Source organism: Tiliqua scincoides, chromosome 5, assembly GCF_035046505.1.
Source record: "Tiliqua scincoides isolate rTilSci1 chromosome 5, rTilSci1.hap2, whole genome shotgun sequence".
In the NCBI taxonomy this organism is placed as follows: Eukaryota; Metazoa; Chordata; class Lepidosauria; order Squamata; family Scincidae; genus Tiliqua; species Tiliqua scincoides.
In genome coordinates, this window is record NC_089825.1 from 81,382,567 (window position 1) to 81,409,683 (window position 27,117).

Here is a 27,117-nt window from a genome sequence, read left to right on the forward strand (position 1 = left end):
TTCATTCCCTCTCTACAGGCCTCACCTCATACCCCTTCAAGGATGGGCCGACAAGAATGATTGGCCGCATTGAAGGAACCACATCGTAGGGTGGCACGTGCTCCATCTGAGTGGAAAAAGGAAACAATAAAGTGAATTAGGTGTGCTCTGAGCAAACACCACCAAGCGTGGCAGGAGCCAGTGTTTTGAGAAGGCAAGGATCAGAACTAATTCCAGGTTGTCCAGGGGTGGGGGTGGGGGTTCATTTTGTGGGTCTGGGGCGTGAAGAGGAGAAAAACATTTAGGGGCCTTCAAACCTGACTCCCACACTACCCTGAATGGACATGCAAGCTGGGAGTACAAGACCTTCACTGGGCCACAGCCAAGGTTTGCTGCTGAGTTCACTTTAAAGGGGGTGAATATAGGGAAAGGCACAGGCTTTGGGGCTTTAAAGTTATCCTCCTGTTGTTGCTACCTGGACAAGCAAAAACCTACTGGGATAGGGCAGAACTGACAGGAAACAACCGCCACCTGCTCAGGTATGTCATAAGCTTACTTACCGATTTTTGCTTCTGCTTGGCTATGTCCAGTGATCGCCATTAATGGGGGTGGAGTGGGGGGACACGGGAAATGGGAAGGGGACAGGCAAGAAAAAACAAACAAGGCATGCGTGTTACTGATAGCTCACTCCAGCAGAAGCACAGGCAGGCACAGAAGAAAAACAAAAAATTTGATGCTGAAGGAAGGAAAAGAAGATCAGCTTTTCAGAGGAGGTAAATTTCTCCCACAAATGGGGAGAAACATCCCCAAATCTAAATGCCTGAGTTTTGAAATTTCCTCCTTTTCTCCATGTGCACCTGTCCCAAACAAACTGACTAATCTGAGCATGGTAACCCAAGTCCTTGAAACACTCTAAGCCAGTGGTTCCCAAACCTTCTAGTGCCGCAACACACCTCATCCTCCATGGTGGGTCGAAAACCCATGCTCCCTGCCGCACTGCAAAGCCGTACTAGGAACCTCAGGCCACTTCTGGGTTGCACTGAGCCCACAACCCACTCTACTGGCCTCCATGGGCCTCAGAATGCCTTAAGGAAGAGAGACCAGAAGAAACTTCCAGTTTGTACCCATAACATCTGTCTTCCAGTTTGCTTCCTTAAGGTGTTCTGAGGCTTGTGGAGGCCAATGGAGTGTGTCATGGGCCCAGTGCAACAAGGAAGTGGCCTCCTGAGGCTCCCAGTTAGGCTTTGTGACACAGCAGGGAGCACTAGGTCATGATCCACTGCACACCAGGTAACAATCCATCACTGGGTCAAGACCCACAGTTTGGAAAATGCTGCTCTAAGGCAAATGACAGATCCACAGATTTGTGTGAAATGTTAGCTAGATGGCACCTTCCCTGCTTCAAGGCAACTATGGGATGAGATGCTTTGAAGTGGAAAAATAGAGATGATGAAGAGGCTTAATCCTTCCTTCCCCTTCCCCTGAAACTCACCTCCTGCACACACACTAGTGTTCCAGACCAGTGTTTACTTTGCAAATGTGGTTCTAGAACCCTAAGTGGAAGGGAGAAAGGCAATTGGAAGGGGAAGGTTTAAGCCTCCCTGCTGAGGCTGTCAGTGTAACATGTTGTTCAGTTCTCCAGTAGCTTCCCATCCTAACCCCTGAAGTTGCTTAGGAACTAGTTTAGGAACCTGTTCACTTGCTTCTAGTTGGTCACAAGGAGGAAAAGGAGGGCCTGCAAGGCATATTTTGTACCTGGCTGGAACCTCAGGAGTAAAGCCAGATTAGGAATGTTGCCTTTGTACAGAGGGTGAAAGCTGCTGGAACATCCATCTTCATGCTTATGACAGGGAGGCTGTGATCAATGGATGCTCCAACTCCATGGCCAGGTAAAAAGCAATTCCTTGACTACTCAACTCACTTGGCTTCCATGCTGAAACTGCTATAATTCCCTTGGGCAAGGGAGCAGAATGTAGGAATGTTCCATGTCTATAGTTCACATAAGGGAGGACCGCTTCCACGGTTAGTTCCCATGTAGGAGAGGAACAAATGGAACATACCAAATGCACAGTTTCCAGGGGGGAATGATTTTAAATGTTTGACTTACAAGGGTTTGTACTGGGATTGGGGGGGGGGGGGAAGCGGGAGGAAGGAGAAAAGAACAGGTTCACCGCAACATTCCATTCTTATCCTTCCTGTGGGAGGAGCCACTTGATCACTACGCTCCTACAGTGCACAAGGCAGGAGCAGCAGGGGAAAGGAGGCAGAGTCTGTTGGACCCATCTTCTACTAGGGTCCCCAGAAGGGCACGAGTTGGTTGTAGACACATCCTTTAACTCATACACATGCACAGAATGTGTGATCACTGTAGCATACCATTCTTCTGCTTTGTACACTCACAACTGTCACCTTTCTTTTCTTCACCCTCCATCATGAAGTTGCACATGCCAGGTTTGCCTAGTGGTATTCCCAATTGCCTCCTGAAGGCCACTGCAACATACATTTTCTATGGCTTATGCTCTGGGGGTGGGGGGAGGCATGGTCAACAGGTGATGAGTGACCAAAGATGTTCCCAGAACAAGCCTCTTCCACCACCTTCATTCTAACGCACGCAAGCACCTCATCTCTGGGCAGAAACAGCCTACACACACAGGCAGGCATTCTAGGAGGACATGGCAAGGAAGGCACTATTACCTTCTTAAAGAAGGGGATGCGCTTGATGGTGGAGGGGGGTGTGGTGACGCTGCTAACACTAGTCTTAGGGGTTCGCTGGTTCTCTTCGGTTGCCTCCTCCTCCTCCTCCTCTAAGTCAAGGGCGTCAGGGTCATAAGCTAAGTTAGTCATGTCCAAGGTACCTAGGAGGGAAGGGTGTGGGGTGGAAATAAAAGGGAAGAGAAGGAAATAAAAGTAGAAAAAATAGGGAAAAAACCAATACAGCAACAAAACAGAAAAAATACAAACTGAAAAGGGCAACAGAAAGGAATGAAAAAGATGAATAGAAAGGGGGAAAAAACTGATCTGGGAAATAACAGAAAATAAACAATAATAAAAAGAAACAGGAATTCCAGTTTCCATAGTATGTGTGCATATCTGAGAAGGGAGCATAAGGCACTGAGAGGCCTGCAATAAGGCTGCTATGGGGTCTGGCTACGACTGGAGTCTTAGGCCTGGTCTGCATATGCAAAACAGCAAGGTGGTAGAGTCCTATGTTGGCAGAGTGGATTGTACCACTGCTAACTGTAGCTGAACACCATGGCTGAGTGCTTTCTTTGCCTATAGAAAACCTGGACAACAGGGAGCAGGCAGGGCTAGAACATTTTTCCCTGAAGTGCTAGTTTATTGCTCTTGTGAATAATATGCGGGAGGGAGCATTCAATCATAGTACCCCCCCAACTGCAACCTAAAATGGTACAATCCACTCTACCACCTCAGAATTCTAGCATCTCATTCTGCTACCAGGGTAGATAAGGTCATCAAGAGACGCAAAGCTGAACAACTTCCTGATGCGTCAGACTCCCCTCATCTCACAGAGAGAGAAAGAGGTGGCAGGGAGAGAGTCTCCATCTGGGATGCTTGTAGGAGAGTGGGAGTAGCCTTACCACTGGCAGGTGGGGTGGGTCTTCTGGGGCCTGTCACCACATCTCCCAGGCTGGAGGTGGAGTTGTCTCCCGATTTGCTGCGAAGTGAAGAGCGATTAAGTAAGATAGGGAAAAAGGAAGATATTGTGGGGGAATCCGTTGTGGCAAGGGGAAAGCAGCCCCTTGATCCAGGTTCAGCATCTTCTTGCTCTACACAAATTAACTTCTACACCAAGACATGCTTCACAATCCTTGGACACACATCAACATGGCATTCTGTTTCACTGCCTCTGTGGACTTGACACCAAACTGCCTTGATCTCCCACTTCCATCAACCTGCGATGATCCAATCATTCTCTGTTTAACATATTTATGAACCACCTTTCAAAATAACATTTTAACAAGGCAGTATGCAAGTGATGTCCTTGCATCACCAAAGTGCTCCCACCACTCCTCTCTTAATAGGATCTTTTGCTCCAGGATTATTTATACTACAAATATAAACTGCTTGGAGAGCAGTATGAAATTAATTCAATGGTCTCATCCCAAAGAAAAAGACCCTGATTTTGCGAGGGTGCTAGGAATTGTTTGCCAGCAATCTGAAAACAGTTTGTGGAATTGCATCTTCCAAGATTAAATGGCTGGGGGCTATGACAGTCAAACAGGCCCCAACCTACATGCATTCCTTCTACCTGCACTCCGGTAAGGGAGAAGAAGCCTTCTGTCTGCCTTTAACACACAGATCTACACCAGTGATTTGAACTCTCCCTAAACTGCTTCCATTTCGATCTTGAGAGCCTCCTCTTCCAAGCAGGATCAGTGTTGCTTTAGAATAGATGACTTAAGGCACAATCCTAAACCACTTTCCAGCACTGACATAAGGGCAATGCAGCTCCAAGGTAAGGGAACAAACATTCCCTTACTTTGAGGAGGCCTCCGTGACTGCCAACCAACTGCAGGATGCAACACATGCCTCATTGGCACAGCTGTGCCAGTGCTGGAAAGTTGCTTAGGATGTGGGCCTCAGATGCATGGCAATTTCACTTCTATATCATGCTGGAGACCAGGCTGCCGAGAAACACAGGTCTTGAGAGGGAAACTGGCATGAAATGACAGGCATCTAAGCACTCCGCATGCGATGATTACTGGGTCATTAACCCAGATAGGCTTAATTTTGTTTTAGTTAATAGCAGCTATGTGTGCTCAATCTGGATTGGGACTGCAGTGTGGGAGGAGAGAGGAGGGGGGCCTTTAAACCCTTTTCCTCTGCTGCAGATGCTACTTGCCCCAGAAGCAATGCTCCCACTGGAGCCAAAATATTTGAAGTGGAGCAAGTTATGCAAAGTATCGTACAGCTGCAGATACACTGAATTTTTAGCAATAATTGTGATTGAGAAAGCATATCAGATTCTTCACAGAATAAGTACAGCTCAAGTAGGAACTGAGCCCTTCTTCAATAATTCACTGTTTGACCACCCACATATAACCTTTTATTAGTTCTCCACGTATTATATTTATCTGTATGTTCCTCAAAACACTTTTCTATAGCCACCTTTACTTTTTCTACACCATAAAATCTCTGTGCAGTAGGAGAGAGAGATCCTTTTTGTGGCCCATTCTTATTTACAAGGGTTGCCAGTGGTAGAGGATAAAAGTCACTCCAGATGTGAGGTTTCTCAGTCCTAGTGTATCTTTTATCCTGCACATGTTCCATGCTACGTTCCTCATCTTCACAGAAGGATTCACATGATTGCAGTGATGTAAGATATAAAGAGTAGCCTTGGACTAGACAGACCACGAGTATCCCCAGCCTGATGCTTGCCAACCATGACTGGTAATGGGCATCAAGAGTTTTGAGGAAGAGGTGTTCCCTATCCTGCTTGTCCAGAGTTTTCAAAACCATTAATTTTTTTCCCCATTTAACATGACAAATATAATTCCAGTCTCTCCACCCTATATTCCAGGGGTGACCAAACCATGGCTCGTGAGCCACATGTGGCTCTGACATATAATGTGTGGCTTGCAGAAATATGTTGGCCGAGCTCCTCAGGTTTCTCTTCAGATCGTATAAATCATAATTAATATAAAAGGTAAATTAAAAATGTTTAAAGCTTTATAATTATTTACCAGGTATAACTAAGAGTTCACTGGGTTAAAAAGTACGATTAATGTTCATGGTGAGTAAATATATTTAAATTCATAAATTTAAATATGCTTTTAAAATATTGTGGCTCTCAAACATCTGAAGTTCATCATATGTGGCTCTTAACAGTAAGCAGGTCTGGCCACCCCGCTATAATACTCTTTCCAACCTTCACCTGACAACCTGTATAAGATGTCAGACTTTCTGCATGAAAATCAGGCAGTCTTCCACTGAGCTACAGCAACCAGGTTGATGGTGTAAATGATTCTGAGCGGAACAGCAGAAGCTTCCTGCTCACCCACCCCGCCTCATCCTATCCCACCTGGAACTGAGCCGGTGTTGCCTCATCTTTTGCTCTTGTAGCATCCTCATGTTCTCCAGCTTGACAGGGCTAGGAATGAAGCCAACCTCACAGCCTTCTTTGACCAGGCGCCCAATCCACCAATCGTTGTTGTACTTCTGGAGTGCGGGGGGCAAAATCAAATGCAAGGGTAATATAAAGCAGGTGGAGAAGGAGAGGGAAAGAGACAAGCAAATCTGGCTTATTCCAAAAACCATGCAGGTGTTTTGGAATCACCATGGATGGGCACCCTCTTCTACCACCCACCCCTAACCACACTTCATTGCTGATTGCATGCTGATTTACCTCTTTGATATGAAGGAAGTCTTTGGGTTCGAAGGAAATAGACATGCCCTGGACTGGCACATCATCATTGGGAGAAGGATTATATCCTACGTTTGTCCTCACAGCAAATGCCACTGGCTTGGTCTGGAAAACAAAGAGCACTTGGGTAAGGTGGGGAGAGCACCTTATTTGATAAGGTGGGGAGAGTACAAGACCAGGTTGACCACCTGAAGCCATTTTTCAACAAGGAACAGCAACTTACCCAATTTATTCCTCCTAGCTGCAAAATGTTGAGGTTCTTTTGGGGAGACGGACGGACAGTAAATAAAACTCCTTAGGCAGGGGAACAGACCCGAAACGACTGATTGTTTCTAGTCCTCATGGCTATGAGGAAGGTGTGTGGTTCGCAGCCTACTGAAAACTCCATACTCAGAGCACTGAAGCTCCACCCCCAAGCTCTGGGACTCTTATTCAGAATTAAGCCACTTCTCTGATAAATTTCAATAGCTGCTTTTACAGATGGTTAGCACAAATCACAACAAATAGTAACATATGCAAAATTAGGCAAAATAAATTGTACAGTTGCTTTACAGAATAAACCAAGCTGATATATTTGTCTACGGTCAGGCAGGAAACTTTTGAAAATGGATAATTTTTTGCTATACTTATCTCACTGGGTGACTGTTAGGGAGATCACAAATCCCACCTGAAGCAGGGAGGCATCAGCTTCCCCCCCCCCCCCCACACACACACCCCTGGCCCTGCAGTTAACCTCAGACTGTAGTCAACAGATAGCTACAAGATCTGCTGCTAAAGGCAAGGAACTTGCTGGCTCAAAGCCCAGAGCTGCTCTAGGTGCCAAGAGCCCCACCCCCTGTGCCCCTCCTGGACAGTCCTGGCAGCAAGGGGATTGGACCAGATCCACATGGCCAAAATGCCTCAGGCATCCTGATTGCGAGACTTGCTGCGGCAAGAGGCTGTGCCAAGATCGAGGAGAGGAGAGGGAATTTGGAAGCTTAATTAGCTAATTGTATCTGTCAAAGAAACAGGTCTATAAGGCAACACAGGGACTGCTGTTCTAGAAAAAGAAGGATAGTTTCCAAAAGGGAATAAGCAATAGGTTCTCCCCTATCCCTCCTGTCACGAGCAGGACTCCTTAGAAAACTCAGCTGGAAAGCTGCACACGCTTGGAGTGATGCACGGGGTGGGTCCCCTCCCGTCCCCTCCCTCTGGTCACACCTCAGTTTGGAATTAGATATAAAAATTCTGCCTTCCCTACTACACACTTTAAATGTGTGTAGACCCAGGCCCAGTCAAACCTCTCCCAAAAGTAGAGAACTGATCTGCAAATCTTTTCAATAAATGCTGATGCTTTCTTAAAATCATGGGGATAGCCCAAGGATTCTATGTGTACTCTCATCTTGAGCCAGGATATACTACTATACGTGCCTCCAAAAGCTGGAGCAAAAACCTAAACAACCTGGCTGTGTTCTTACAATTCTGGCTTTAGTTACACTTTAACTATACATCTCACTACATTCCACTTTTTGCTAGCCATATTCACTTCCCAAATCCAAGTGTGGAAGGGAGGACACGGAGAATGCCTTGCACCCAGTTCCTGTTCTAGGAGATGGTGACTGAGACTGCACTTCTATCCACACTTGCCTGGGACTAAGCCCCACTGACTATAATTGTAAATACTTCTGAATAGACATGCATAAGATTGGGCTCTGAGTGGCTGGTGCATTTTTTTTAGCTGGCTCCAGACCATTTTCTGTGGTTGTGATGCTAGCCAGCAAAACATACAACAGTGGGGTGACAGCAACAACAGAACGCCTGTTGGATACATAATTATGTGTGTTGAAGGCTGATGCCCTGCCAACCCACAGCACAGTCCCCTGGCATTAGCAGTGTTTCTTTCTAGGGCCAAATCACTTAATAAAGAATACAACTAAAGTATCCTCTTCCCATATCAGCCTCCTGGATTGACAAAATATCAACCGTGCCAGTAGCCAAATGAATTTGTTGTTGCCCAGCCAACCTGGGATTTATGGGTATGGGCAGGAGGTCTGGTCTAGAGGGTAGAGCCTCCGTCTGCCTGAAGATAACATCCACAAGGTCGGCACCGTGCGACCTTGAAGCAGCTAACAAGCTGAAGCCGAGCTATTCCATCTGCTCTGAGCGTGGGAGGATGGAGGCCAGAATGTGAAGCCAGATCAGAATGAAACACCTTGAATGTAGTCGTTCTTGAAAGAAAGAACCTTCTTTCAAATTGTAAAAATCCCTATTTAATAAGGGATTTAAATAAAAGCCTGCCTATGTAAACCGCCTTGAATAAAGACCAAGAAAGGCGGTATATAAATACCTGTTGTTGTTGTTATTATTATTATTATCATCATCCTTGAGTTGGATGCAGTTGCAATCAACAGGTTGAGAATGAGCTTTTTGGCTATTTGGGTGAATGGTGTGGGTGCACCTTACTCAGGCCTGGTTCTCTCAGAAAAGGCACACATTAAAAAATCCTTTTGGGCTAGATCAGGGGTGCCCAAACCCCGGCCCTGGGGCCACTTGCAGCCCTCGAGGCCCCTCAGTGCGGCCCTCAGGGAATCCCCAGTCTCTAATGAGCCTCTGGCCCTCCAGAGATTTGTTGGAGCCCGCACTGGCCGGATGCAACTGCTCTCAGTGTGAGGGCGACTGTTTCATGTCTGTGATGCAGTAGCGGCAGCAAAGGAAAGGCCAGCCTTGCTTTGTGCAAGGCCTTTTATAGGCCTTGAGCTATTGCAAGACCCTCATTCATTCATATAAGTTCATCTTTAATATATTCATTTACGCAAACTTATGTAAATTTATTCAAATTTCAAATGTAAATTAATTCTTTTTTCCCCCCGGCCCCTAACACAGAGAGACGATGTGGCCCTCCTGCCAAAAAACTTTGGAAACCCCTGGGCTAGATGAAGGCAAACAGGTGGATGCTACCTTCATAATAAATCTGGGCAACAGATTCGATAGTTGCTCAGATTGCTCTATGATCTACTTTACCAATGTAAAAGAACTGCCTCTCCATCCCCACACGAAGTACTGAAGTTTCTGCATAAATACAGGGCTGGGATGGACAAGAGAATAAAAAAACCAACGGACATGAGAACATGTTAACATTGTTAACATGCTAACTCTCATGAGAAAAGGAGAACATTCAAGCTCTCCTCAGGTGTAAGTAAGCAGACTTTCCTATCCGAGGTCATCTTTCATTCCACTGCTTAGAATGATTTATTATCCTCTCTGGCATCTTCCTAGACTGCTGCCATCCATTTTTAATTTGGTGATGCACTTTCTTTTAGCCTGTTGAATCTCCACAGTAAGCTGCTTTAATCCCTTTCATTTGAAAATGAATATAAATGAATAAAATAAAGACATAGTGAAGATCCTCCTTATCCAGGTACCTTTTAAGGGAAGCAGCACCATGCCTCAAAGCCCTGTCTGTTCTGGAGGAGAGAATGATTACCAAAAAGGCGGTTTTAAGAGGAAAAAAAGGTACATCATCACAAAATACCCTTGGTTTGAAAGTTTCTTCCATATGTGGAGACAATATCAGTGGCAAAGTCCCTGGCAAGTGTAGATGTAAATTCTGGGGACTCTTAACCCCATTTTTGCCTGGCCCACAGGTGTACACATTTGGTCCCTGTTGCGTATCTGCAACATTGGGCAGAAATGACTTTAAAGAAAACACTTCACTGGGTAACTGGAAAAGAGTGGGTGACCTCTGATAAAAGCATATAAGGTGGAAATTGACACCAAATGTACTTTCCAAGAAAATATGGTCAAAAACCTGAATGTTGTAACTGCAGCAAATAACTGAGGATAGACAAAACTGAAACAGAGATCAGATCACATTCATGTTATCTGGCACAAAATTAGAATTTAGTCTGTTTGCTAATATAAGCAGAAGGTTTCCTAGGATTTTAGAGGACATCCTGCACTGAATTGAATTCCTTGAACAAAGATGGCTCCTCTAAGCAGTTCCAGCATGCACACTGTCCCAAGTGTGCAGGCTTGTGCTAGAAGGATAGGCGAGCTTGCACTAGGCTGATAAACCAACCATTTGTGAGGTGAAGAAGTGTGGTATACTCTAGGTTGCAGAGATGGCCAAGGAACATCAAGACGCCATTCAAATGGTGATCCTGTGACACATCATAGTAACCAAAGAAAGTGGGAAAAGGCACAAATGAGGATGTCCCTCTGCCTCCTTGTAAGCACATCTCCTGGAGACACCATGCTGTCTTCCACTGCTACAGAAGAGTGAACACTTCACATGTGTTGAGGCTGCAGAAAGGTCACTGCTGGAGTCAGGGCCAGAGCTAATAAGAGTAGGCTGTGTTTTTTGGATTTATTCCTAATGGACCAACACAGCAACCTACAATTTGCCTCCCTTGGAGGGATCCAAATGGGGCCTGGCTCTCACAGGACCTCATGAAGTTAGACAAATAGGTGCCTTTTTGCACCAAGTGGTGCTCTGAAAGCCCTCAACCCCAACTTCCTGGGATGCCTCTGACTACCTTTGCTTTCTCCAGCTGCGCCAGGGCTTGGCGTTCCGCTTCCTTGCGTAGGGCCTCACGATCTTCCTCCAGGGACACATCGGAGTCAGATGGGCGACTGGTGTAAGACTCAGCAGAACCCTGAAGAGGAGTGAGAAGGAGAGAGAGAGAGGACAATATGTGGTGAAATCAGTTAGGAGGATTTGCCACCCAGGTCTCCAGACACATAGCCCAATCGTACCTAATTCCCTTTGCACCAACGCAGCCATGCCAACAAGGCACATTCTCCTCCATGAAAAGGAACATTTATTCCCTTGCTGGGGGGTAAGCCTCCATCGCCTGCATGGGTCTGCTTTGCTGGTGGAAGTCCAAGTGGACCTGGAAGGCAGCTGGAGGCAGAGAAGGAGATAGGATATCGGTGGCACCACTGCTACTGATACCACCTCCTTCCTGGCCATGACCCACCCAGGCCCCATCTCCTCCCCATTCCACCCTCTCCCCTCCCTATCCTGCTGCCATCCAACTTACTTGTCTGGAGCCAGTGGTGGGCCTCTCTCACTGCCAATATTTGCAGCAGCACTCCTAAATTGGCTGCTGGCAGCATGCTACACACCCCACCAAAAACTATTTTACAACAGTGGAACTGTGTTCCGTTGTCGTAAATGGCTCTGCACGCCAGGCCAGTCCTGGATAGGATTGGGTTGAAAGCCATTTTGGAATCACAGCAGGGAATAAAAAGATTCTGACAACCTATAACTACTTCGCGCCCCCCCTCCCTCACCTTATACCTGACCCCAACGTTCCTCATCTACCTGAATGTGTCCCTCTGAGAATCTCACACATTCATTCCATCCTAGCTTTGAACAGGCAGGTGCACCAAGTCAGTGATGGGAGAGAAATTCATGTACTTTGTAAAAGTACAAAGTGTCTACAGCTGTCCAGCCATAAGGTTGGATATGTTCTTTGCCTTTAGATGCATTCCAGAGCAATGAGTCCATAAATTGTGACTCCTAAGCCTGCTAGCTACTTTATCAGAACGGTTCACAACCTGAGAGGCAGAGCTGTTGGTGCGGGGCATAACTGCTTGCCATGGAACAGGTTTAGACTCCTGCCTGACCTCCCCCCTCCCAAAACTGTGCCTTAATTGGCCCAAAAGACCAAGACCCACCTACCATCACCCCTTCCAATTAGTGCAATACCAGCTTGCAATGTACAGGAGCAAGAAGTGGACATGGACATTGGACATGGACATTGCAAGAAATGTCACCAGGCAGAAAGCTCATACACCTGCTTCACAGCATCCAAAGGAAAATTCACACGGGTGATGTGCGCAAGCTGCTTCTGCGTCAGAAGTTGATGCCTGTCCCATGAGCAAGATTCCCTCTGGACTTTATGGAGAAGCTCTGCAAAGCCAGATGCATCAGCCACTCATACATTCTGGCTAGCTGTGCTTCCTGTAATATCTGGGGCTGTTCTTAGTCATGTTATTAAGGAGAATCTTGAACAGCTGCTTCCATGACTTCAGACCAGATGATACACCTATTGTACGAGTGGGATTTGAATGACTGGTTTTTCTGCTGTAAATAGTGTGGGGTGGGGTAGGTCCTGAGCCAAATCAAGACCACAACAGGATGGAGATGGCTTTAACCTTTTTTTGAACTATGGTCCTGATCTGAATTTCCCCCTGCTATTACTCCAGTAAAAAAGCTCCCACTAGCAGCAAGCTTTTCTTCTTATCTAGGACAAATAGCAACAAGGGAATAATGTTTGCTTAGTCTTCTCCCTAAGCTAAACAAACACATTGGTAAAGCAGCTTCCATGTTTTCCAGACTCACAAAGAGAGTCTGGTCCAACAAGAAGCTGACGGAACATACCAAGATCAAGGTCTACAGAGCTTGCGTCCTGAGTACACTTCTGTACTGCAGCGAGTCATGGACTCTTCACTCACAATAGGAGAGGAAAGTGAACGCTTTCCACATGCGCTGCCTCCGACGCATTCTCGGCATCACCTGGCAGGACAAAGTTCCAAACAACACAGTCCTGGAACGTGCTGGAATCCCTAGCATGTATTCACTGCTGAAACAGAGACGCCTGCGTTGGCTCGGTCATGTCGTGAGAATGGATGATGGCCGGATCCCAAAGGATCTCCTCTATGGAGAACTCGTGCAAGGAAAGCGCCCTACAGGTAGACCACAGCTGCGATACAAGGACATCTGCAAGAGGGAACTGAAGGCCTTAGGAGTGGACCTCAACAAGTGGGAAACCCTGGCCTCTGAGCGGCCTGCTTGGAGGCAGGCTGTGCAGCATGGCCTTTCCCAGTTTGAAGAGACACTTGGCCAACAGTCTGAGGCAAAGAGGCAAAGAAGGAAGGCCCATAGCCAGGGAGACAGACCAGGGACAGACTGCACTTACTCCCAGTGTGGAAGGGATTGTCACTCCCGAATTGGCCTTTTCAGTCACACTAGACGCTGTTCCAGAACCACCACTCAGAGCGTGACACCATAGTCTTTCGAGACTGAAGGTTGCCAACAAACAAACAAGTCTTCTTCCTATAGCATGCAGACTGGATGCCTGCACATCACGTTCTTCAGTTAAGCAAGAAACACTTCAGGAGTTACTAAAGAAAAACAACGATAATGGGACATAAGAAGAGCCCCGCTGGATCAGGCCATAGGCCCATCTAGTTCAGCTTTCTGTATCTCAGAGAGGCCCACCAAATGCCCCAGGGAGCACACCAGATAACAAGAGACCTGCATCCTGGTGCCCTCCCTTGCATTTGGCATTCTGACATAGCCCATTTCTAAAATCAGGAGGTTGCACATACACATCATAGCTTGTAACCCATAATGAATTTTTTATCCAGAAACTTGTCCAATCCCCTTTTAAAGGCATCCAGGCCAGATGCCGTCACCACATACTGCAGCCAGGAGTTCCACAGACCAACCACACGCTGAGTAAAGAAATGTTTTCTTTTGTCTGTCCTAACCCTCCTAACATTCAATTTTAGTGGATGTCCCCTGGTTCTCGTGTTATGTGAGAGTGTAAAGAACATCTCTTAACTTTCTCTCTTAACTTAAAGTTAAGAGCATCTCTTAACTTAAAGTTAAGCATTCCTTAACTTTCCTGTGTCACAGGATCTCTGCTCCCACCCATCCATCTTCAAATGTGAAGGTTCAGTGACAACTTTCCCTTTCTTCACAGAAACCACACTGCAAACTGTCTAGCTTACTAGTTCAGCCAATTAAAGTCAGAAGCCCCTCCACCACAATGTGATTCATCATCATCATCATCATCATCATCATCATCATCATCATCATCATCTTCATCAACAAAGATTTATTTTTATTTATTTAATTCACTTTTCATATTTTTATACCAACCTTCCTCCAAGGAACTCAGAGTGGTGTACATATTTCCATTCGTCCTTTTGTCATCACAAAAATCCTGTGAGGTAGGTGAGGCTGAGAGACAGCGACTGGCCGAAGGTCACCCAGGAAGCATCATGGCTGAGTGAGAATTTGAATCTGGATTTTCCAGGTCTAACTCCAGAACCACAACACCATCCTGACTCCCTCTTCACATTTATATAGTACTTTCAAGTGTCCAGAGTGGAGGTTTTTTATATTTGTCAATTGATTTGAACTTTTAGAAAAGCACGGTTAAATAGCTTAACAAATACATAAAAGCATGTCACATATCTGGCCTTAATAACCTTTGCAAAAACCTTGTAAAGTAGGTAAATACTATGACTTCTCTATTTTAGATGAGAGGACAGAGGCTGAAAGGTAGTGGCTTCCCTAAGACCACACTGTAAATCCAAGGCAGGGGTAAAATTAAGCCAAGGGCTTCTTGCTTCATAACTCTAGCCCTTAAAACAAACAACGACCCAGTAGCAAACACTACCACACTACCTTCACCAACCCTTTCTCCTGCAGACAACATTTATTTGACATCTTAAAAATCTACTACTTTAATGTCTGCGTATTCCTGTTTCCCAGTGCTGCCACATACATTTCCACTGTTTTCCCCCCCCAGCAATAAACAAGATTATGGCTATCTTCTACAGTTTGCAACCTCCTCCCCACTTCCATTATATTGCAGCAGGACATTGCAGCCTTGCAAATAATTATTCTGGGCGTGATTTTTCCCCAGGCTAGTTGTTTTCACACCCATCACTCTGTGTTTCACACAGTGCTCCGGCTGCTGTGTATAGGGCTCTCAGTCTTCTTTCTGTAATGGGAACAAGACAGCCAGGTGTACACTCCATGCATAAACATGGGTCAGTGCAATGATGGCTGTGCATGCAGCTCGCTCTCTTCAGCACTCCTAGCACCATTTTTCTCTTGCTACAAACAACTGTGCCAGTGACTACCTGTGTGCCCTCAGGCCACAGGTCCTAGATTATGCTAACATTCAGAAGAACACACAGGGCTTTGATTATCTCTGAAGGTCCTGATAGTACACTGGGCATATAGCCCTGTCATAAGAGCTGTGAAAATTTAACATAGGAGTGTCTCTTTTCATGAGGCATCCAACCTGTTTCCATAGAAAGCTTATCCTGCACCTTTGCTCTGAGAAACAGATTGGGTGCCAACTCCTCTTTCCATATGACACTGCCCTGCATCTTGAGACACAGATGTGTGAACCCAGATCTTGCACCCTCAGTGTATAATGACACCTTGCTTGCTTTCTGCACTTCATGTGATTTCTTCTGTGCAAAAAAGTGTGGGAAGTTGCCAGCCAGAGGTTGCATAAATGAGTGGCAACTGGAGACAAAAACCACCTTCAGAAAAGTCACAAGGCTGGGCACCATGCTTTTGATTAAAAATGAAATAAAGTAATATCGCCGAGAGAGCTCTGTAAGCGTGGGGTTATGTCGGATTGCTCAGGAGTTTTTGATTGTCTGCTCCTGTTCTGCACGGGAGGCTTCCATTCTGTGAAACAAAAATATTCAAAAAGGAAGTACACTTTCTAGTGTTCCCTGAAATCTTGTCACTGGGTTGATCCTAAGAGAGCAACAACAGCCCCCAAACTAGGGGGTGGTAACTTTGACATATTGACTAGTTCTAATCAGTCAGGCTTCTCTAGTTATAGGAGAGCCCCCTTGCCGAAAAGGTGTGGAGCAGGAGAGTCAAATTTCTTTGTTTAAAAACAAAAACTCAACATTTACAAAATGCCATGGAGCAGGCGGAGAAGCGGGGGGGGGGGGGAATTCTATACACATTTACCTGAAAGTAGACCTAATTCAACACAATGAAATAAACCTCCAAGTAAACACTGTACATGATTGGACTGCTCTTGCTTGTTATAGGTGCCCACAACACTCAGGATACCCACAATCGTGCTTTTCAAAGCTACAGTTTGAACCTTCCCATGAAAAAAGGAAACATCACCTTTTAGTTTTAAAACCACATTTTATCCATTTTTCTAAAGTCAGAAAAACATTCTTCTAGACTACAGACTATAACACAATATAGAAAACCAAAAGTTCTTTAGACACCTAAGGCCCAATCCTATCTAGTGCTGGCCTGTACACTGCGGGAATGCTGTCTCAGCATCTGCTACACCCTGCAGGTCAACTGGCGGTCCTTATTTCAAAGCTTGCAACTTCAGTTGGTGGTCATTTTCCCCACAGTTGCTGAACACTGAAGTTTCTTTAGCCAGCACAGACCATGCAATACATGATCTGGCTGCTACAAGTAAATATTGCACAAAGTTACCTCCTTAACAAACCCCAAAACAGTGCCTGATAGTACTATTGCCAAAGTTTCCATTAAGTTAGAACTGGTCAATACACAGATTCTTCTTAACGTTTCTTTCCCCCAAATGTGCTTTCTGATGAGTGGATCATTAAAGCTCCAACTGAGACAAAGTCCTCTGCCTTTCCTGAATAAAGGGATGAGAGTGAGGGGCTGAAATGTCACTGTTAATTAGCAGCCCACCTACAAGGCTGGCATGAGAAGCTAGGCTTGCTGCAAAAGTCAAGCTGAAAACTCTTAGGGGAGCCAGAAACCCACAGGAACCTGTCAATCAATGCTGTGGGATGGAAGCAAGGAGCTTCACTTTAACCCAGTGATTTACAACCACTGTGATTTAAAATCACTGCTTTAACCCCATTCTGCATAGATAGTTTCTCAGGAATAAAAGAACATCTACTAACATCTCTCACCAGAAGCTGATTGCTTTTTAAATGCTTCTAGCTCCAGGCAAATATACCCTATAAAATAAGCCAACGTATTCACTATGGATCTGTGTGTCTCCTTGCTGTGAAATGTGCAAAAGCAAAACAGACCCTCACCAAATAACAGGCTCCAACAGAAAAGGCATGCTACAACTTTCCCCAAACCTAAAGAAGAACTGTGCTCCGAGAGCGCTAAGCAAAGTTTCAAACAAGAAGGGGTTTCCATGCCAGCATGCCAAAAGAGAAGGAAGATGAGGCAGCGTGGACACCTGGCTTCATTGAAAAGCAGAGAAACAGGAAAGAGGAACAGCATCATAATAGAAAAGATATAACTGCAGCTTTGTTAGCAATGAGCAGAGGTGTGAGTTTTTGCTGATAACAAAATAAAAACACACTTCTGCACTTCTCATTTTTGTTTAAAAAAAAAATCTGCCCCAAACAAAAACACCCACCATTTTGTAACACCTAATTGACCATGTAATGACTGTGGCTGCATCTGCTGATGCTACATCACGGATACCACCTACCTAGTACACTTTTAAAGCTATTATAATTTATTGTTATTATTTATAAAAATGCCCTCTTCAAATAAAAACACTCAACACTGCTTTCTGCACCATTTTGGGGAAAAATGAAATCTGTTAAAAAATAAAAAACCGTTGAAGAACACCTCCTGCAATGGGCTACGGTAGCAATGGGTAGAGAGGGTACAGTTCCATGCAGAGCCTCACCAATTCAAAACTAGCAAACAGAGGCCAATTCTGAGCAAAAACAGCAGCTTGCTTCTCAATTTTTTCTGCCTCCTGCCAAATGCTCACAACTGAGCTTCTGCCCTCAAGTTTCACTCCAAATGGGAAATCCAAAAATTCTATGGGACTCAGCGTGGGGCAACTCAGAGAGACAGCCCAATCCTGTCCACACTTTCCTGGGAGCAAGCCTCATTGACTCTAATGGGACTTACTTCTGAGTAGACATGCATAGGATTGGGCTGTGGGCCGGAGCAGCTGGTCAGTATATTGAAAGAACACGAGCTCCAGACCTGGAAAGGGCAAGTTTCTAATATCCAGATGGATATTGGTGTAGCAACCTCAGCCTGATGCTTGCCAACATCTAAAGAGAAGTTGGAACAGCTTCATCCACAATCAAGAACATAAAATGCCAACAATCCTGTGCATAAATTTCAAGGTTTCAGGACAGCAAGAGCAGCATCTCATGCAGTTTGGAGGGAGATATGCCAAAACAGCATCCTAGACTGAAACCAGAGACAAGAAGAAAGAAAAAAGCCAAGCATACAACAAAACCTTCTGACAAACAATGGCAGAGCATGTTTTGCATACAGTAGGTCCCTGGTTCCATTTCCCACATCTGTCTTTGCTTTAAAATATCTTAGGCTGTGAAGTTTGAAAAGACCCCTGTCTGAATATTGGGCTAGGTGGGCCAATGGCCTGATTCGGTAAAAGGCAGCTTCATGGAAAGTTGGAGGCAAGAGCAGCCCCACAGTGCAGGGCTAAACCAAACTAAGAGTGGTAAGTATGGAGTGCTGATTTACACCCCCACCAAATTACTGGTTCTGCCCAACCAATCTTCTGAAGCTGTTTGGGAGAAGAAGAAAAAAACTCCCGAGCTATTTCTGTATTGGAACTTTTGATTTATGGAAGAGATAATAACAATTCTGAGACAAAAGGGGACTGAAACAGACTAGTGGGAGAGGCAAATGGATGCAGGAAGAGGGCAGGACCCAAGACATGAAGAATGAAAGAATGAGCAAATTGAAAGGAGTAAAGACTGGGGAGGGTGGGTTAGGGGCTCCTCCAAGATGAGCTAGTAACACAGACTTTAGAAGTGCTAGGGGATATAGACCAAACGAGCCACAAAGCATTACTCACCACCTCTGAATCATCATCCAGCTCGTACAGGTACATCCTGGCAGGAAGCTGCCCTGGGAGGTGTGGGCACGCCACTTATTAGAAACCGCCCTCCCCCCCAAAAAATGGAGCAAAAAGGAACTCCGGGGAAGCACTAGCAGGGAGGGGAAGCCAGGTTTTCAGAAGCACAGAGGTTGTAGATGCTGGAGAGGTAAGGATGACAAATCTAGCTGAAGACCACAGCTGTCCTGTCTGACTTTGGAAGGCAGAGAAAGAGACGGAACCCCAGGGAGATGCTCGCTGGCTCGGCAGCTTCCTAGCCTCCAGTATGTTAGATCTACAGACCTGAGTTGGAAAGTGCCAAGAGCTAGTGACGCGCCTCTGGGATGCAACTGGCTTATTCATTGCATGTCATATATTAGGAAAGCTGTTGTGTAGCCCAGCTGGGTGCATGCATGTGCGTGTGGTGGGAGGAGGCCTCCCTATCTGAGAAGCCAACTTAGAAACATGGGGCATATGTCCTGAGGTGGAAATGTTTGGGGGGCACACTGCAGTTTGGCTTCTTTCCCTATCAAAAGGGTCTGTTCACATAATAAACCATTATTCAGGTCTCTGGCTTTCCACAGCAAACAATGGTAACCTTTTTTGCTTGTAACATTCTGGTTCATAGGCATGGAGTTGAAGCATGCATGAGGTTACAGCTGCATCACAAACTGAGGACTCCTATATTTGTCAGGGAACACAATAACACACAGCACATGCCCCATTGAGCAAGCAGAATTGCGGTTCTAAACCTTCTCCTCCCCCACCCCATGCAACATGTTTCTAGACCTTACACTTGCAGAAGGGGTAAAAGGCATAAAGATACGAAGGCAAGATTCATAAAAGAGCCAGAATGGCTCTGGTCATAAACTTGGAAGTTCCAGGTTCAAATCCCTGCTCAGCCATTAAGCTTCCTGGGTGACCGTGGGCCAGTCACTACATCTCAGTCACACCTACCTCACAGGGTTGTTGTGAGGACAAAAAGAGGGAAAGAATCTTGTACATCACCCTGAGCTCAGGAGAGGAAGGGTAATATACAAATGTGAAAAATAAACAAATAAAAAGCTTCGCAATTCTCTGCTGCAGGAGATTTACAAGATCACTTCAAGATGATGTTATTCTACCAGGTTTTTGTGAGATGACTGAGAGGGGAGGCTGCTACTGTTTCTTTGGCTGCTTATGTTGGTTTTACTGCTTTCGTTTTGTTTTCATGTTAGCTTTAGTCTATTTATTATTTCATGTTAGTCACCTAGGAATCTTCCAAAAAAGGTGGAATAAAACTCAGAGAAAGATAAAGATTAAGAAACCACTGGGGATCTGAGGATGGGTCTACACGTGATCTCTTTCCATGTGGGCAGAAATGGAATGGTCTACATTCAGACACCACAGAGGTTTTCATTTAGCTCATAAAAAACTGGATTGCTAATGGTGAGCTGGGGTAGAACAAGCGCATATTCCACAGAGTCCCAGAGCCCTGGTTTCCAACTTCATATCCATGCGCTTCTTCTGGAACCTAGTGTCAAAATGGTTTCCTTATACTGTTGAAAACTGCTTTCACTTTTCCAAACACACATGCACCTTTCCTTATGAATTTAAGGGTTCTCTCCTGCCCCGTCTCACATTATAATATACATAGATTTACAGTATTTTGTCCGTGCAACAGTCCTGGAGAGGGACATCTCTGAAGCCAGCTTGTGAGCTTCATGGCTGAATAGGAATTTGAACTCAAGTCTCCTATTCCCCCACCCCAGACTCTCATGCCCTTCCATGTACTCATACATGCTGCCCCCCCACCAGTTCAATCACAGCCATGTTTATGCTTCCATAATTCTGCAATTAAACAAAAACAGCATACAAATGTTGCAGCCCAATTTGAGTTGGCTCATTTGTATAATTTACTCCAAATGCAGAGTTTCTAAGTGGCAGCTTGTATTCTCAGAAGCATCTCAGATCAATTACATACGAGAGACTCAAAATGCCTTTCAGCTTCTCTCATGCTGTCTGTACCATGTATGAATGCAGGACAGAAAATGGAAGAAAATCTGAATGCATGCTGTCACCAATGTAGTTTTCTAAATACAGGTAGATTTAAAGAACAGCTGGTGTCTCTCACATGTGAAAATTGCCAGACAGTGTGAACTGTTCAGCATTGCAAAAGTAAGATGGCAGGTACAACATAAAAAAACAGAACAAACCAAAACAAAAAAACAAAACAGTGCTCCACTCCCACTACAGATTATCCTTCCAACAGCATAGCATCCCTTACTGTTTCACAGTACCCAGGAATTATGTTATCTCGTCCTGCACTCACAACCCTGTACAGCTTCATGTCATAAGCCAATTCAAATTCAGTGAACATGATCATCTGAGAAAAGCCAAGTAGAGCAGTAGCCCTTATCACTTAACCCCCAAGATCCAGATTTGCTCTTTAAGAAAGAATACACATCCAAGTCTGGACAAACTTACTCAGGAGATAAAGGGGGTTCTGCCAGCGGATTATAAACCTGCTTGGGACTGGATATTGAGATAAAACAATAGTGTCACTTCTAGATAAGGTGATGGAACTGACAAAATCTACTAGGCTGCAATCCTATATTCTTGTGTGGGAGTAATAGACTTAAATAGGATTGCACTGTTAGTCTGATCAAACTCACCAGAAAAACTTTGGGGCAGGGAAAAGAACTGTGTTAGGTATGTACCAACATGGAAAGGAGGAACAAAGAGTTGAGAACTGAAGACAGATGGCATGTGAACAGAATTACAGCATTTTACTATTTCAGGATCAATACATTCAGAACTAACCCCCAGCCCCAGTTCTGTACTCACAGCCACTAATACAGATTCAAAACTGGTACAAAACATGTCATAAAAAAGGCATTCCATGAATGGGAAGGAATCTATCCTTTTAGCCATCCTCATGCCTTGCAGTCCCAGTAATTGTCAGGTTACCAGGCACTTCTGGAAACATGGAGAAGGACAGTTGGATAAAGGAGTGGAATAGGGAGAGGATGCAAACCTCACAACAACTCAGTCTCCAAAAACAGCACCTCCTGTTACTTTATGGGAAGCCACTTTGAGCAATATGTATGAGCAAACTGCTTTCATGGAAAGTGCTCCACTTTCCAGAAATCTGGAAACCCCAAATAAATGTTTTCTGAACAGCCTGAAAACTCCCATTTTTACCTTTGATTACTACAAATATCTGTATTTTAAGCACTTTATACACATTTAGCTCTCAAATAGTACAGTTTTCAGAATTTAAACATTCAGAAGAGGTCATCAAAGGTCTTAAATCTGGTTCCAAAACAACAAAGCAATAGGATCCTTTCCATTTAATACATACAGTTGGAAAGTATCCCTTAATGTTATGAATATCTTTAGGCTACCCCACAACAGGTTCACATTAGAGACAGAGAAAAACAACAACTACAGTATCTATCCTAGTGATACATTTGAAGAGAAGGGGAGATTTACAGAAAGCCTGGGATATGCTTGCAAGTGAGCAGGCAGAATGTAGCTTTACTGGGCAAGAGTGGAGAGGGATGGAAGGAGGACTTGAGATGGCTATGCCAGGTTAATGGGTTCTCTAACACAGTGCCACAGAAGACACAGAAGAGGCTAAACTAGTATCAGAATGAGGGGGGTAGCAGGCATGGGAAAGGGGCCTCTCTTGATGGGGATTTTCCCAAGACCGGGAGGGCTGCGGGGTGCAAGTGCTCACCAAAATGGGCCTGGAATCTTTGCCGCCGGGTGTCTCCATGCTTGCTTGGGCCTGGTATTATGTGGGCAGAGGTGGCTCTGCCGATTGCTGGGGGGCTCGGATTACAAGCATACTGCTACATTTGCAAACTGCTGGGGTATATTTAGCCCAGGGACTGGACATCCCAGGAGTGGGGGTGGGTGGGGTGAGACTGTGCCAAGAGTCATTCTGGTTGACTCCTGTATAGGACCTAATGCGAGTGGGAGGTAGGGTTAGAAAAGAGGAGGGGAAGAAAGAGGAGCCCCACATGGAGAGCTAGACAGATTCAGGGGAGCTTCTGTGACATGGGGTGTCAGTGGCTGGAACCTCTTATACAACCTGTTCTTATTACACAGCTTCCTGCTCTCCCAATGCACTTGACCTCCTGTTCCTGACTGGAGGGAAGGTCCTGTGCTCACATTACAAAGGTGACAGGAGGGTCCTAGTTCTGTTCCTACTGTGTTTAGAAGTTGACAATAAGGCCATAGTTTGGCAAAAACTGGTGAGAGCCAGAGGTGTGGTTGTGGCTTGTGAGTTTCACTAAGGGTCCACTATCTTTCCTCCCATAATTCAAGCACTTGGGGGGGGGAACACACCCATTTAAAAAAGACTCAGTTTGTCCATGTTCAGGGTCACCCCTCCCTGAATGTGGCAGGGTGCAGCAAGAGTTCATCTGCCAAGCTCAGGTTCATCTGAGGACTGCAAGGCCATTCTTAAGCACTGTCAAATAGGATTCGAATACTGCAAAAAAACGGAATAGCGTGAAGCCATGAAGGATGCTGATAATTTTAAATTTACATCCAGTCACTTACTGTAGTTCACATGCTGTGTTCTGGACCTCACAGGAGGGTGCATGTGTGAACTGAAAAGGGATGAACTGTTAACAGGTAGCATAATATGGCTGGGTAAGGGAAGAGCAATTGTAGTTCACAGGCTAGACAGGATAACTGGGTAGGAGGAGGGGTAGGGAGGAGGAGGGGAGGGGGAGGGAATTAATTCCAGGGCTGCCCCAAGGTTTCTTGCTGCCTGGCTCTTGGGATTAAGCATAGGCTAAGCATCTGACAACAGCATATTAAATAATTAGGAGTTGTCTGGGCCATTATTTTCTCATCCTCATTTTGAAATGTTTGCCATGTCGTTACATTCTTCTTTCTAATAACTTGTTTGCATCTTGGTAGCTGATGGAGATCAAAAGGCTCTTGACAAGTGTCCCCTGGCAAGCACCCAGCTGATGAAGCCCTTCGCTGTGTCTGTGCACCTCCTCCCAAAGCCAGGCAGAGGCTCTCTCTCCCCCTAAGACACCAGCAGAACTGAAGCTCTGGAATTTCCTCTCTGGAATGTTGGCACCTCAGGCACTTGCCTGGTTTGCCTCCCTGCTCACATCTGAGCAGCCCTGGAAGCACAAAAGGTCTATCCTCCAAACACCGGAGCCATAACATGTGCCCTGCACCACACAACAGTATCTGTATGAAAAACCAGGTGTTTGTACCCAAATCAGTTGGAGACTGATTTGTGGATATAGGAAGACTGTGACTTGTGGATATAGGATGTGAATATAGGATGTGCATGTGGTGGGGGGAAAAATGGCAAAATAGAGTGCAAAGGCCAACATGAATCATCATATAGTCAGTCTGGGAATTACCAGACTTTTCTTCATGAGTGCAGCAGAGGCATATAGCTCTTCAGGTTCTTCTACTGCATTCTGGATAGTAGTAATTACCTAAAGCAGTAGTTCCCAGACTGTGAGCCGTGGCTCCCTGGGAAGCTGAAGAAACCAGCCAGGGGAGCCATGGAATCCTCATAGAAATCCGGCATCCTGTACCATGCATAGGATTGTGACCCTAATAGGGAGCCGTGGCCAATGACCCAGTAGGTCCAGTCAAAACATTTTGGGAACCACTGACCTAAAGGGTTGCAAAAACATCTCAGGCCATGACAGCCTGAAACTTGTTTTGAGAAAGAAAGATATCTGGGCTATATAAGAATCAAAATTGTGCCAGATACTCGATTTTACACCAAATTCAACAGAAGCAGAAAAGATAAAGCTGGGGGTCAGTTTTTCTCTGCCATAGAGAAGCACTTGCTCATTTCTACATGATTCAGGATTGATTCCTCCTCTTCATCCCCTCCTCCTCTTGCAGCATTGTATTCCTCCCTAAATTCAATCCAGATCCTGCCAAGGCTTTGCTTGAGTGTTGAAGAGGGAGCAAATCCTGTTGGTGGAGGCCCTGAGGCAAGATCCTGCACTGTTCCACCCCCAACAAAGTTTAGAAATGGCAAACATAGGGATCTAAGGGCAGTGGCTCCTTCTACTTTCCCAGTGGTGAATGGGGGGAAATCTGCAGTGGCTGACTGATACTGGGGGATGGGGGGAGAGATTGGCAGGCTAGGAGGATCCTCCAAAGACCATGGACCTTGTTTGGCCAGTGGCCTGACCTGGCAGACCTGACACAGTACCATAGCAAACTGCCTGGCTGAAACTTAAGCAACTCTTTTAGCCTTCCATAAAGATATCCTCCTGCAACACCAAGATAATGAATCTAATATCTAAAGCCCTGCTTTCTCGGCTCTTCTCAAGCAAATTTTTGGAGTCTGTTGTGAATTTATAATCTTATGTATGACACCTGCATACAGCCCTTATGACAGGAAAGTCGCAATTTAGCCTCACAACAACCCTGATAGGTACACTTGAGGCTCAAACTACATGAGCCGGCCAATGTGTGTTGCCAAGACATTCTGCCAATGGCAAGTGCCTTTTTCCCCCCCTTAAAGGCAGCCATGGGGAGAGGAATCCCAGTCAGAATTTGGGCTGGCAAGGAGGGGGAGGATTATTCTTTCTCTGTGCACTATTTTTAATCCCCAAAATCGCTGAAGCAGAAATGTGCTCCTGAAGTGACAAATGTTGCTTCAGTAGCAAATTGCCACTTCAAAGGGGTGATTTTTAAGGATAAAAATAGAGTGTGAGGGAAGAATCAACCTCTCTGTCTGCATGTTATGGGTCTGACTAGAATTCTTACTCCCTTAAACACTCACTTAGAAGGGTGTTTTAAAGAAGAAAGTGGCCATTCTGCCTCAGCAGAATGCCTTTGGGTGCTTGTGTAGTTTGGCCCTAAGAGTGAGGAAAAGATAGTGAAGTGAGCAAGGCCATCTAGTGAATTTTGTGGCTGAGCAGAGATTTCAATCTGGCTTTTTTCAAACCCAACATGCCTCAGTGTTACTCAGTGGGCAATCACACTGACTCCCTTACCAACTGTACCGTGCTGCTACACATCACCTTTCCCTGGTCTGTGAGGAACATGTTTTTAAAAAGTGGGTACGGTGGCAGAGAGGGACAATGACCTTTTTTCCATTCATGATTTGGCCTGCAGCTTGTCAGTTTAGGATGCCAGGTCTCTGGGGTATGGTATGAGAGCTCATGCACTGCTCTCTGCTGGGCAAGGATGGGAAACACAGTGTGAGCCTCTGCCCCCCCCCCTTTTTCAAGTCACTCTCCCCAACAACCTCCTTGCTGAAGTTTAAAAATAACCCACTTGTCCCTGCTTCCCCCTCCAGACCCTGTGGCAAGGCTTAGAACTAGAAAGGGCCTTTGCTGTGGATGGTGGGAACACACAGCACGCTGGCCCTTTAAACGTGTGCTTGTGCCCTGCTGGAGGCCTGCTTAAGGAATCTCCTCCATAGCAACTGCCTCCTACGTCATTACTATGGCAACACAAGTCCAGGTCACAGATCCCCTCTGCTTCTATTGCCCTATTAATTCCATTTACACATGAGAAAGGGCAATGGGGGTTGGAGGAAGAATCACAAACTCTGAGAGGGAAGAACACTTCATAAGGGGGAGGAATATTGCCCCACACAAGATGTGACCCTAGCAATGATCAAAAGGCAGCAAACGACTTTTATAGGATTACTTTTGCCATCCTGTTTGCTTTTAAACAGACCTGGTTATTTGGTTTGGTTTTCCAAAACTAAAACGCAGCCTCTGTGTTTTGAAATGGGCAAATGTACCTTTGCATCCATATTGGCATATTCATACTGCCACCTTTAACACATTGGTCCTAGAGAAGCCCATGAAATCTATTTCCATGTTAAAGGAATCATTAGCTTTAGTCACCCAACAGCCTATTTATCATAAATTAGGTTTCTAGTCTTTATAGATGCGGTTGAAAACCTCAAGAACTCCTCTCCCCAAAACCCAAAGAGCGCCTAAGGCAGGGGATCCCAAAGTGGGTGTTGCATCATATTTCCAGAGTGTCATGGGCCGAGCCACTCAGCAGTGCGAGCACAACACAACAGATTGCTGTGTGGAGGTCCGGAGCAGTAGGCTGCTCTCCATGGAACTCTCTATGGAACTACAGAAGGGCCTACCTGCCCTCCCCTGCACCCTTTGACACTATTTTTGAGGGCCTTTTTGGTGCAACCTGGATGTAATTGGC

The 27,117-nt window shown here is 45.5% G+C and overlaps 1 protein-coding gene across 3 annotated transcripts in view; it reads right to left on the reverse strand.

The window, feature by feature from the left end:
- Positions 1 to 27,117, reverse strand: part of CACNB1 (calcium voltage-gated channel auxiliary subunit beta 1) — a 55,994-nt gene that overhangs the window by 16,866 nt on the left and 12,011 nt on the right. The window contains exons 1-7 of one of the 3 annotated variants that reach the window (XM_066626898.1): positions 22,667 to 22,730; positions 10,879 to 10,998; positions 6,347 to 6,469; positions 6,023 to 6,159; positions 3,579 to 3,655; positions 2,674 to 2,834; positions 26 to 106 (exon numbers count right to left, since the gene is read on the reverse strand). In XM_066626898.1, coding sequence (XP_066482995.1) covers positions 26 to 106; positions 2,674 to 2,834; positions 3,579 to 3,655; positions 6,023 to 6,159; positions 6,347 to 6,469; positions 10,879 to 10,998; positions 22,667 to 22,705 — 738 coding nt within the window. In that variant the 5' untranslated portion in view covers positions 22,706 to 22,730. Of the gene's footprint in view, positions 1 to 25; positions 107 to 539; positions 560 to 2,673; positions 2,835 to 3,578; positions 3,656 to 6,022; positions 6,160 to 6,346; positions 6,470 to 10,878; positions 10,999 to 22,666; positions 22,731 to 27,117 lie in introns of those variants that run through there. The other 2 variants (XM_066626896.1, XM_066626897.1) reach the window with 2 other exon arrangements.